Consider the following 12,807-nt stretch of genomic DNA (forward strand, 5'->3'; position numbering starts at 1 on the left):
TCGTTTTTTTTGCGCCCACATGTCTAAAGGTCAAGGTGGTTTTTCCCTAGGACTGATGAGTGATGCATGCTGAAGGAGGAAAACCCAGAGCCCCCATGCACCCCTTGTGTCTTTCTTGCCTGCTTTTCCTTTGTTCTAGCTCAGTGGTTCTCAACCTGTGGGTTGAGACCCCTTTGGGGGTCAAATGTCCTTTTTACATATAGGATTGCATATCAGATATCCTTCTCATGAGGTATTTATATTACGATCCATAACAGTAGCAAAATTACAGTTATGAAGTAGTAACGAAATAATTTTATGGCTGGGGGGTCACCACAACATGAGGAGCTATATTAAAGGGTTGTAGCATTAGGAAGGTTGAGAACCACTGTTCCAGCTGAAGAGTCTGAACTCTCAGAGACACCTCTGTCCAGCACTTGGATCTGTGGCAGGGCCTGGCTTGCTGGTAAACTCAGTAGGGCTGCCTTCTTGCTGTCATGGGCCAAGTCGGCTCATAATGGTTTGGTCCCCAGGGGCTGATTTTTACTCTTATTTTCTCTGCCTAAAAAAAGCATTTTCTATCTTTGGTGCCTCATTTAAAACAAAAATACTTGTTGGCCGGAGGCTAGGGCAACAGACTTCCTGGCCTCCTACTGTTAGGGTAAGGTGTGCAGTGAACTGTAGCCCCACAGCCTGTAGAAGCCGGCTCTGATTTAGCAGGAAGTTCATCAGGAAAGACAGACTAAGAAAGGGAGAACAGTCGTCTCAGTGCACTAAACTCTCGAGTCAAAGAGGCATGCTTCGCTTAGTGTGATAATCACCCCATAAAGCTGCCCCAGGTTGTAATTGCTTCTCTGTCAGGCATGCCCTCATGGGCCTTTGCCCTTCTGCAGTCCATGCTAGGGTGGGACCAGACAAGGACTAGACCAAGGGAGTGGGGCTGGCCTCGACATGCTGCTGTCAGCCACTTAGCTTCCAGTGCAGCATCTCTGACTTCAGAAGACCCTCTGGCAATTTCATCCGGGGTATTCCCTTCTTCCGGAAGAGCCCCTTTTTGTGCCTGAAGTAATGTGATTGATGGTGCTGGGGTCTGGTATGGGAGGGCCTCAGATTTTCTCTACTGAGTGTGTATGGCTTAGTTCCCGGGACTGAGGATCTGGAGTCAGCTCCATGTCCAAGTTAGGGAAACTTTGAGCAAGTTGTTTACTCTCTTTAGGCAGCCAGCTTATAAAGAGTCTATTAATAATGCACCTGGCAGGGCGGTTGTAATGATGAACGCGCCACACCAGTGCCCGTTGCTCTGCAGGCCACAGGGTGCATTACAGTTACATGATCACAGCCTAGAGGAAAAGCAGATGCCTGCATGACAAGTAAGGAAATAGATCCTGGTTAGGCCCAGAGCCTGCTCTCCTTGTAGCTGGGCACTCTATACTGCCAGCTATGGCTGATGCCACTGGGGAAGCAGCCTCTGATTAGCTTGTGTGACCCTCGGTGTTTGAAGTGTATGCCATTTTTTTTTTTTTCAGTAAGTTCAAGATTCTAAAGAGAGGTTTGGTGTGAGTAGTGGTAATTAACTCTTTTAAATCCTTCACAGTAGGACTTCATACTGGAAATAGTTGCGCTAGTGTTACATGGTACAAGCTGTCTTTCTTCCTGTGGGCTAGGAATATGGGGACTCATGCTTTATCCCTTTGACTTAGAAGTTTTGCACACTGTAGCTTCTTGACCAAGAACTCTCAGAGCAATAGAGGCAGACCAGTGACCACTCACTGTTCAAAGACTACAGGGTGGGAAGCACCACCCTGTGTAAACTTGATACTGAGTGGCAGCATCCTCAATTTTGGTAGCACAAGAGAGACCCCAGTGCTGGCTAGATTAGAATGGAGTGAGTTCAGAGGCTTCTGGGAGGACCCAGGGCTGCTTGACATCTGGGACCAGGTATAAAACACATATCAGAGTAGTCTTCCCTTTCCCAGTGGCTCCTGGACTGGCAGCATAACCAGCTTGTCTTTGTCCTAGCATGCATCCACAGGCTGTTGGATGGGCTAGCCTGGGTTCTGGGTCCCCTTCTGGTTAACTTGAGCTCTTGGCTTCTCAGGGACCTCCTGTATCTGCTTTTCTGAATAGAAGTCCCTAGAATTACTTCCACTCAGGCTACATGATAGGGAAAGACAGCTTGAAGAAGAGAGGAGGCTGTGGTCTTGATTGGCTGTGAGATAGCCAGGCATTAGCAGGTGACTCCTGGGTGGGTGGCCAGATGTGATAATTGGTGACCGTGCTGAGATACTGCTTGAGAACTATGGAGGGTAGAGCTGGGAACCCTGGCTAGTCTTATCAGGGATGAGCCTGGCCGGGAGGTTGTGGGGAGTAGAGGATGCTGCTGAGAGCTGTGTAGATCAGCTGGATTATTTGAGAGATGGTCAGAGGTAAAAGCATGTATTGGCCTTCAGAAATGAAAGGGAAGACAAGCTCAGAGAAGCAGGTCTCTGTTGTTGGCCCTGTTGCTACCAAATAGCAAAGCCAAATTGGAGACAGTGAGGGTGTGGGGACCTGTTGAACACAAGGTTGTCAGTAGAGGCAGTCACATGGATATGGCCCTTCTGGAGGATTGTGTGAAAAGCGGGTTGAATCTCATCTTGCCCCCAAGGTACTTGGAAAGTACAGTTTGCTAGAGCAGTGCCTTTGATCTGCCCACAAAGTACATTTTTTTCTGAATGACACCTTGAGGTTCTTCTTTGGTGGAAAATATGAACTGTCCCTTTTAGAGGGAGGTGAGACTTGTCCCTTATGTAACATGGGGTGGACAGGGCTGATCCTGTTTACAAGGTATATTGTCACCCAGTGAGAGGTGTTGATGTGGAAGAAACTCAACATAACAGAACTGATGTTATGATGTTATAAAGGACTCACTAATAGATTTGTGTAGGAGACCTTGAGTCACTCAAGTGTAATTTGGAGCTCTGCCTCCAAAATACCCCAAAGGTAAGTGGTCTGCTAACCAGGCCTGTTGGAGATAACGGAAATTTAGAATGCTAGGATGTTAATGTTTGTTCACCAGGATTGACCAGCCTTTAGGCTGCATTCCCATAACAAAGGACATAGCACTGACACTGATACAGAACCAGTCATTAGGACCATCCCTGAAGAATAGCATCTCAAGGGAGGCAGTGTAGGGTCACAACCATCAATAGTCCTGGTTGCATTAAGTCTCTGTACTCTTAGCAGGAAAAGCACTATTCTGCCAGGTGGGCCAGATGGACCTGGGCAACAACTGATAGAAAACAACACTGGTATACTCAAGAGCTATTTCTGGCAATATCTTTTCTTTGTAAACCTCCCACCTGCCCAAGGGGACAGACTTGCAGTCTCCTGTCTCTGTTTAAATTGTTCGAAGTGTAACTTGTGGCTGGAACCTGAAAGAAATTTAAGGATGACAAAGTATCTAAAATGCATAAGTCTACAGTGTATATAAGTTAGTGAAACCTGCTCAAGGCCAGCTCTTCCTTGTGCATCAGCCAGCGCCAGACATGCTGGTCCCTTACATGGTGTATGGAGTGATTCCTCCCTGGAAAGGCATGCTAATACTATTTCTATTAAAGTGGCTCTTGAACACCCGACTCCCTTGCCAGAGTCGGTGTCAATCTTCCAAAGTTGCTGGCCAGAAAGGGTCCCAACCTGCATTGGCCATGGGCTGTGTGGACAGCCATCTCACATGCCAAGGAAGGTGCTTCATGAGAAAGGCCCCTTTGCATTGGCTCTCGTGATAGATAGGAGGCAGCAGTGGGAGGTGCAGATGTCAGTTCTGAGTCCTGGCTTCCTTCTACATCGCTGTTTTCCACCTATTAGCTTCTATTGATTTTTGATTTAAATTTGCATTTATTAAAAACAAAGGGGAAAGGAAGCCAATCTAAAAACATGTATGTTACTGTTACAGTGGTGATCTGCCATTAGCCTCACAGCCTGTCCTTTGGTGACCCCAAAGGGTGATCCCAAAGGACCCCAGTGAGCCTGGGTCCTTATATGCCCTTAATGTAGTATGTCCTTTGCTACCAATATGACCTTTTTTTTTTTAAACTGCCTTCATTTTCATTACACAAGGTTGGAAATGCCTACTTTCTAGGGGAAGCCAACTCTTCACAACTTAGGTCCCTGTGATGACCCCTTTAGATAAGGGTCCTTCCTAGTGCTAGGAAGGACATCTATACAAAGCTGGGGAGCAACCTAGCCTTTCTCTGTGTGTGATTTTTATGGTTTTCAACATAAATGGTGGCATGTTTTCTGTTTCTGTTTTTTTTTTTTTTCTGATTTTTTTCCCCTAGAGTCATTTTTTTTTTTTAATTTTTGTTTTGTTTTTGAGACAGGATTTCTCTGTGTAGTCCTGGCTGTCCTGAAACTTACTCCGTAGACCAGGCTGGCCTAGAACTCAGATCCACCTGCCTCTGCCTCCTGGGTGTTGGGATTAAAGGAGTGTTTCACCTCTGCCCAGCTTGAAATTGTTTTAATAAATGAAAACAGTAATTCTCTTGGCTTGAAAGCATCACATGGTGGAAGTGTAATTCCAGCATATGAAGCTGGCCGTCTGCCTTCTCTGTGTCTGCAGAAGGGCTGAACCTCTGAGCTGGGGCAATGTAAAATGCCCCCTCCCTTTGCAGCCTTTCCTGTTCCTCTTCACAAGCTAATTAGTGTCTGTTCACCTGAGTCCCCTGCAGGAGTGGTTCTGGATTTACATCCCTCCTCAGACTCAGGGCTCCTGAGAAGGTCTCCGGCTGTGGCCTCCTCCTGGTGGCATACCATGAGCTTCTGCTAGAGCCAGGCTCCCACAGCTCACACCAGCCCAGAGGGGTGCTGGGGCCTGAGCAAGGTCAGTTTGGGCAATGGCTGCAAGGACTGTGTTCAAAACAGGGCCTCTTATGCCATGGGTGCTTCTGTGAGCCTCTCTTACCCTGTTGTGGCGCTTTACTTAGGCCTGGGCTGGCCCAGGGTCTGCAGATGTGTCCTGGATGGCTTCCTTGAAGGAGGAGCTGTGGAGCTCTTGGGATGAAGACTGGGGCTAGAGGAAGGAAGGCCATAGTCGCAGTGGTCTGAGAAAGCAATCTCCAGGGCCTTTCTGCCTCATTACACCCTCTCTGTCTCAGCTTATCTCTGAGCACTCCGGGAAGAAAGAAACCACACAGCCTTGGCATTGGCCCAAGAGAGCCCAAACATTCTGGCTGGGCTGCCAGTGAGGTCAGGTGCCAGAGTGATTGAAACAGGCTGTGTGTACTTTTCTGAAGAACCCTCCCCCCCTTCCACCCGCTTATTTCCAGGAAATGCTACTGTAGATAAGCTGGAGGACTTCATCAACAATATCAACAGTGTCTTGGAGTCCTTGTATATTGAGATAAAGAAAGGAATCACGGAAGATGATGGGAGACCCATTTATGCTCTGGTATGTGTGATAAAGTGCCCTCTAGTGGCATTTTTGGAAACTGCAACAGAGGGCTCTTTTGAGAGGGAGGAAAAAGAGCCATGATGATCAACTTTGTGGTAAAGACCCAGCCTGATCACTATGCGATTTATTTTTAGGTGAATCTTTCTACAACTTCAGTTTCCAAAATGGCCACGGATTTTGCCGAGAACGAGCTGGACCTGTTTAGAAAGGCTGTGAGTACAGTAGCTCTCGCTGCTACTGTTGGCTGTACTTCTGTGGGAGGAAATAGAAACTGCAGTCATGGAGGTCACTGTCATGCTCCCCACCTTCCTGGGTCTCACGGGGAGTGACAGGCCTTAAACCACCTGCCAAACAAATCACCGGAGAGCTTGTTGGAATGCATGGGTCATAGTCCCTGCCCAAGAATGCTGAACCCAAACCTGCACTTTAATGAGGCGCTCAACGCATGCTGACGAGCAGTTTTCTCAGCCCATCTGTCACACACTGGCTAAGACTGTGCTTCTCAGTCCTGGAAGCATGTAGCAGTTATTGGGAAGGGAAGAAAGGGCTGTTCCACTCTGGCCCAGGACAGATAGACTTTCTAGTTCTGTGGTTTCATGATGATCTGGGCTGTCAGCAGAGGTGTGGAGAACAAGGCTGGGACACACCTGTGCATACATAGGACACCTGGCACCTGTCCTGCTACAGATAGAAGTCTTAGGGAACGTGCCTAGCCCGCCCGAGTCCTTGAAGCCTCTTTGGACCCACATTGGCTCTGCTCCTCCACCTCTGAGTTTGGAGAAGTGTTGCCTCATGTACCCAGTTATTCATCTGTCTCCTTCTTCAGGGAGATGGCAGCAGGGCAAGAGCCCTATTCTAGGGTGGTGTGACAGGAGTGGTCATCTCATCAGTTGTACTGGACATGTCTACTGATGTATATTATAAATTAAAATCTTGCTGAAGGGCTGTCTGTGGGCCATTGTTCCCTGGGTTGGGGCCATTTTAGCCCATCCCTGCCAGGGCTCGCTGGTGGCTTAGGCCCTGTGTTTGTTATCCTAGTAGATGAATGAGGCACCTCTTTCTCTTGCAGTTGGAACTGATTGTTGACTCAGAAACTGGCTTTGCTTCTTCTACAAACATTTTGAACCTGGTTGATCAACTCAAAGGCAAAAAGATGAGGAAGAAGGAAGCGGAGCAGGTGCTGCAGAAATTCGTGCAGAGCAAGTGGCTGATTGAGGTACCCGATGGCCTTCCATCTGGTTCACTTGAAAGTGGCAGGTTCCTTCTCTGCTGTAAGCTTTCAGTGACCTATGAGGAGTGTCTGTGTTTCCTGACACTCACATGGTCTGTCTTGGGTGCTACAGTCACAAGTGGAAGAGGCCAGAATCATTGAAGGATTCATCTGATCGCTGGTGCAGACAGAGGCAAAGTGTGGTGGTTTGAGTGCGAATAGCTCCTGCCCAACTCAGATGTTTGAATGCTTTGTCCCCAGTTAGTGGAACTGTTTGGAAAAGATTAGGTGTGGTCTTGTTGGAGGAGGTGTGTCACTGGGGGGTGGGCTTTGAGGTTTTAAAAGACCCCCATCATCCCCAATGTGCTCTTTGCCTCCTGTTAATGGATCAAGATGTAAGCTGTCAGTTCCAGTGCTAAGCCTGTCTGCCACAAAGGTCATGGTCATGGTCGTACCCACTGTGAGCACCAAATTAAATGCTTTCTTTTATAAGTTACCTCAGTCACAGCAATGAAAAAGTAAGATAAAGGTCAAGTTGCTGGGATGAGCATGGCCCTAACACTTGCCTGGGTTTGATCCCTGGTACAGGTGACTGCTCTTTCATTCCTGTACCTGGGGAGAAATGAACCCTGGTATGAAAGGGCAAGTGTGAGAGTGTGAAGTACCTTGTTGGGCCACCTGCCATAGGAGGCTTTTAGAGTGCTTGTTGTGATGGCATTGTTAGCATGATGTTGCTGAGGTTCAGTGCTCTGGTCTTTGCACTATGACACCGACATTAGAGGTGCAAAGAGGACATGTAGACACAGTAAGTCTGGGAGAGAAGCAGGCTGTGTGATGAAGTTTCCTGGCTGGATCGAAGCAAATGCCCCAGGTTTTTCCCCATAAAAGGCACTGCTGTTTGCATAAGCCCATACCTGGACTCAGGTTGGCCCTGTTGATCATAACTCTGCCCCCACAATAGCCCCAGCTTACATCTGATGGCAGTACTACATCATCCCTCACTTCTTCCTTGGGAAGTCAGACCCATAGCCCAAGGCTGCCATTTGTGGCCTCAGTTGCCCTTAACTTCTTTCTGGGCAGCTTGCTAGAATTCTAATCCTGGGTATTGCTGGGAAGAGAGGCAGGAGTGGCCATGGAGGGTAAGGGCCAGCTTGGGGACATCAGTGTCCTGTGGAGGTGTGTTGACCACAGCTTCGTGATTTGCATATGTTGACACTCTGCAGTTTGAAGCCCGGGTAACAAGCCTGAGTTAGGTGTCTGTAGCACACATCAGTGACTCTCAGTTTCTTGTCCTCAGGGCTAGGTTTGCCAATGTGGAATGTTCTTGGTGTGTTCTCTTTGAGGCAAACTTTTTGAGAGCAAGGATTCTGACTTCATTGCCCTGTTGCTGAACCTGCCTGACACCTGTAGTGCTCAATAAATCTTGCTGAATGGATGCCTGGTCTAGCAGATGAAGCCAGAGACACTGTACTTGAAACTTACAGATGGTAGTAGAAAAGCTTGCTCACTATGGACAGTTCTTTTTGCCCATCTCTTTGCTTCTGAGAGGAAGGTTCCCACCTCCAGCATCTTGAGGCCTACCATGGTGTCCGTGGCATCCAGGCCCCATCTTTCGGTGCCTTCCTTTCAGAATGCAGATGCTGGCTCTGCCTTCTACAGGGAAAGCTCTGAACTGTTATCTGGGCTTGATGGAAGTTCTAAAGAATTCTGTGAGCTGCTGTGGAGGGGAGCTCTGCAAACTAGTGTGCCAGCTGCTTCTCTCTGCCTTGACACCCATCAGCCCCTCACTCTCCTCAGCCCTGCCACTGGACACCTCTGGAGTTCTTGTTCACCATGTATCTGATGAAGGAAGGCATTGGCTCAGGCAGTAAGGGGTGTGGTTGGGAGAGCACCTCCTGGCTCCTCCACCGTCTCTGGCTGTGTTTTCTGGCCTGGACACCTTGGGCAGGGTGGCTGTGAGTTCTGTGGGGGACCCATGAAGGACTGGTGACAGGGTTGCTAGTTGGTCCCTGACAAGCCTTCCTGGGCAGCCGGTTCCTTGATCAGAGGGACTGAGTTTTAGAGTCATCTCTGGCTCAGAAATGCAGCCTTCATCTGCTAATGAAGGCTTCCCATATATGGCTCAAGGGTACTTTTCCTTCCGGGGAGCTCTGGCTTGGCTCTGAGGTACTGTCAGCTGGGTGGTCCACTGGGAGGCTCTGGACTGGAGGGTGGTAAGTTCAGGCATCAGAACCTCATCTACTACTGACTAGCCACATCTCCCTACATGCCAGGTTGGCTCCCTCTAGTGGGGTCCAGCCTCAAGAGCAGGGGAAGGTGGGTCAGGAAGCTGGCTAAGTAGTGGCCCACCACTATGGATCTAAGATCCACAAGCACCCTCCCCCACCATGTGGTAGGTTGGGAAGGAATGGAGGTGTGTGACTGTGCCAAACGGGGGAGAAATGTTGGGGCTGTCCTCTCAGCCTCCCTCTACTACAGTGCCATCTTTTTATGTGGCTGAGCTGTCAGCTTCCCTCTGCCCACTTCACATGCCCAGGACCACCGAGACTCCACGCTAGCTCTTCTAGCTTCCCATCAAAGAAGTAGGGATAGCAGTGAATGTGGCTGAGTCCACATTGCTCATTGTTGACTGTGACGAAGCCCTTCCAGCAGACTTGCCTCTGCCTGACTGGTGGTGGTGTTTGCTACGTAGTTATATAACAACATAGCTCGTGTTTCCTGGCCTTCCTGGAGTATGGACTGTACCCAGACATGGAGACCAGGAGGCCTGGCTTCCTTTGTAGGCTCTGCCACTCACACTGATACAGGGGCTCCTTCCTGCTTCATTAGTGAAGTGACAGGGCTGGCAGTGATGTGGGAGCACCGGTGGGAAGGGGTAGGAGAAGTGGGCACCTGGCTGGGGTTGTCTCGGGTGGCTCATTGGGAGACTGCCTCTCTTACTTGACCTCAGTCTTCCTTCGCTGAAGACACTGTTGTGACTCACTTGTGGGGCAGCGGTGAAGATGGAGTTGTCATCACATCTGTAAGAGCAAAGAGGTCTGAGGTCTGAGGTCTGAGGGTGAGAGGATGCTCACCTCCACTGTCTATCGTGAGGTCATCACATCTGTAAAGGCAAAGGGAGGGTCTGAAGGTGAGAGGATCCTCACTTCCACTGTCCTTTTGATCTCTATCTTAGTTTCTCTTTCTTGAGGTTTGGCTAAGGGGACATTGCTGACATTGGTTGGCTGGGATTGGTGGTAGCCTGCAGTGACTAGAGCATCCAGATCTTGACCTCCTGCACTCTGGGCTGTGGGATCAGGGGAGTCAGCACTGAGCCAGTGTGTATTGTGTCTCCGCAGAAGGAGGGGGAGTTCACCTTGCATGGCCGGGCCATCTTGGAGATGGAGCAGTTCATCCGAGAGACCTACCCGGATGCTGTGAAGATATGCAACATCTGCCACGGCCTCCTCATCCAGGTACTGATGATACAGTGGGAGCAGGATCCTGATGCTCAGCCCACTGGGCCTCACTGTTGTTGCCCCCCAGGATCAGGCACCTTCTGGACAGACATCCTGCTGGTGCATCCCTAGTTCTCCTCCTGGCCATTCAGTTCCTAGCCCAAGGTGCTGATGGGTGTTGGGTGATAACTTTTCAGTAGAAAGGGTCCCTGGAACTAGAGTTACAGTTGGTTGAAAGCCATCTAGTATGGATGCTGGGTACCAAACATGGGTTCTCTGCAAGAGCTGAACATGTTCCTAACCACTGAGCATCTCTCTCTCCAACAGCTTTATCACAACACAGACACAAAACTTCGGTTTACTGGTTGTAATGGCTATTCTTGGTTGCCAACTTGACTATATCTGGAATTAATTAAAACCCAAGTAGCTTAAGTCTTGGTAGCTCTATGATAAATGTCTCTCTGTCCCTACCATTCTGCTTCTTACTTGAACTTTGCAGGCTGGGTGCCATGTTTGCTTCTTTTTATCTTGGGCAACCAGGCTCTATGCTGAGTTTCTGTGTGAGTATCCACAGATGTCTGTGATCTTTCTATGGTCAGATTCTTGGAGGTAGAGTCTGTGGCTTACCCCATGCTTGTGTGGATCCTAAGCACGTGATACATGTTGCCACTGGCCTACTGCAAAGCTCTATGTCTATACCTCCCACTGGGGAATCTCTAAGCAGTGAGCCTGAGTCTGGAGCTACAGAAGCTTGGTGGGGGGTGCGGTTTTCAGCTTCTCCCACCTATGTACACTTGTTCCTGTAGTGCAGGCCCTACAGTAGAGCTTGGGGTTGTTACCAGCATTAAGTTGGAGTCTGGAAGTTCAAACACTACAACCTGCTAGCCATTTTCTTGCAGCTTTCTGAATGTTTGTGAAGTTGAGGGATGTCCTGGCTCCATGGTCATCAGCCTTTCTTGTTTCAGGGTCAAAGCTGTGAGACATGTGGTATTAGGATGCATTTGCCTTGTGTGGCCAAGTACTTCCAGTCCACCTCTGAACCACGCTGTCCTCACTGTAATGATTTCTGGCCCCACGACATTCCAGGTACACGGCCTCCAGAATGCCCATAGGATGGGGTGGCCTTGTGATGGGCTGTCTGTGAGACCTCAGTTCTTAGGCTGTGTATCAAGAGCACCTTGGGAGGGAAGGCTGAGGAGGACTCTGAGCATGAAGGTCAGTGTTGGTGTCCTGATGAAGCACAGGCAAAAGCTACCTGCCTGCCTTTGTCTAAAGGGCCTAGAATCCACTAGAAACCTCAAGGCTTGTGAGAGTCCCACACAAGGCTTTTCTCCTAGCCATCCAGGAAGAGGGATGGGAAAGCCACTTCTCAGCTCCCTCATTGAACTTTGCTGCCTGGCTCACGTGCTGGGGGAGGAGGGTTACAGACAGGACAGGTCCTCTGCATGGGGGGATAGCTATAGACATCAGCTGTGTTCTGTGGAATCAGTCCATTCATCATGATGTTCACTGTGTCTCCCTGCTGTTCTATACACAGAAGTCTTCGACCCTGAGAAGGAGAGGGAGGCTGGCATCTCCAAGTCGAGCAGAAAGTCCTTGCGGACCCGTCAGCATTAGCTGTGTCCTGCATGGCTCTGGCTGTTGGTGGGCTGACCCTCATGGCCCATTTAGACCAGGGGCCTGGCCATCCACATGGCACATGAACTGCCTCCCTTGTTGATATTTGCTGTTAACATATTTTTAGTAAATGTTTCCTGATGGTTGCTGTGCTCTGCAAACTAGAGCTTGTGTGGGGCTGGGTTCCCCATGGTGAGGTGAGTGAACTCAGTGGCAGCACTGGGTCAGAGCCACTGTCAGCCCTGGCCAGGTGTCTCTGTGTCTGGTTCTGGGCAGTTTTGTTTTCGCTGTGGTTTTGTTCCATTACCTTGGCCTTGGTGTCTACGGCTATAGTAGGACCACTGTGGCCTCAAGTCAGTAGCCCCCGAAGGCTGAGCTGGACTAGATTTGTGCTGTTCCCATGGGACCTTTTGTCCCCCATCCACCCACCAGTTATTTCAGAAGGTAACCTGAGAGTCAGTCTAGCCTTCTTGTCCCTGGCATCAACCTTGTGTTTTCCTCAAATCCTGCCCAGCCCTTGCATCTATATCACACTGTCCTCAAATCCTGTCCAGCCCTTGCATCTATATCACACTGTCCTCAAATCCTGTCCAGCCCTTGCTCTTTGGCCCAACAGCTACTGTCCAAACAAGAACCCACCCCTTATCCTCATCCTGCTCTGCCCCTGGCTCCATCCCCTTTGGACATGCCACACCCTGCTGAGACCCTGTTTTGATTTCGGATGGTTGGGTTGAATTTGGACTCAAAGTGATGGTTCTCACCTGTTCACCTCAGCCTTCCTTCCTTCTTCAGTTCCTCCCCTTTGGTCCCTGGGCTCACCACCACAGTACCCAGTGCCCTTCCTTGATCAGCTCTTGCCACACTGTGGTTCCCTGATGGCTTCTATTCTGCCCTTCTAACATGTTAGAACCCATACTGGCCCAAATGAGGAAGGATGTGGCCACAGGTTCCTTCTGGAGGGCCTAGGGTGGTGGTTCCAGTGATGTCACAGGTCACCCCACTTTTTGCCTCTGCTGAACTCTGTCAGGAAAGCAGAACCCATCTAGAAAAGCCAAAGCTTGGAGTTGGGGGTCTCTGGGTGGGGAACTTGAGTCCTCTGGTCCCAGGATGCCCTGCACCTTCAGAGCCTTCAA

The 12,807-nt window shown here is 49.5% G+C and overlaps 1 protein-coding gene across 2 annotated transcripts in view; it reads left to right on the forward strand.

Annotated features, from left to right (window-relative positions):
- The window catches only part of Nsmce1 (NSE1 homolog, SMC5-SMC6 complex component), a 29,496-nt gene extending 17,661 nt beyond the window's left edge, over window positions 1-11,835 (forward strand). For both annotated transcript variants that reach the window (XM_027404709.2, XM_027404710.2), the window contains exons 3-8: window positions 5,286-5,407; window positions 5,545-5,622; window positions 6,480-6,626; window positions 9,959-10,075; window positions 11,023-11,143; window positions 11,595-11,835. In XM_027404709.2, the coding sequence (XP_027260510.1) occupies window positions 5,286-5,407; window positions 5,545-5,622; window positions 6,480-6,626; window positions 9,959-10,075; window positions 11,023-11,143; window positions 11,595-11,674 (665 nt within the window). In that variant the 3' untranslated portion in view covers window positions 11,675-11,835. The remainder of the gene's footprint in view (window positions 1-5,285; window positions 5,408-5,544; window positions 5,623-6,479; window positions 6,627-9,958; window positions 10,076-11,022; window positions 11,144-11,594) is intronic.
- Window positions 11,836-12,807: the final 972 nt, after the last annotated feature.

The sequence above is a fragment of the Cricetulus griseus genome, chromosome 3 (assembly GCF_003668045.3).
Source record: "Cricetulus griseus strain 17A/GY chromosome 3, alternate assembly CriGri-PICRH-1.0, whole genome shotgun sequence".
Lineage (NCBI taxonomy): Eukaryota > Metazoa > Chordata > Mammalia > Rodentia > Cricetidae > Cricetulus > Cricetulus griseus.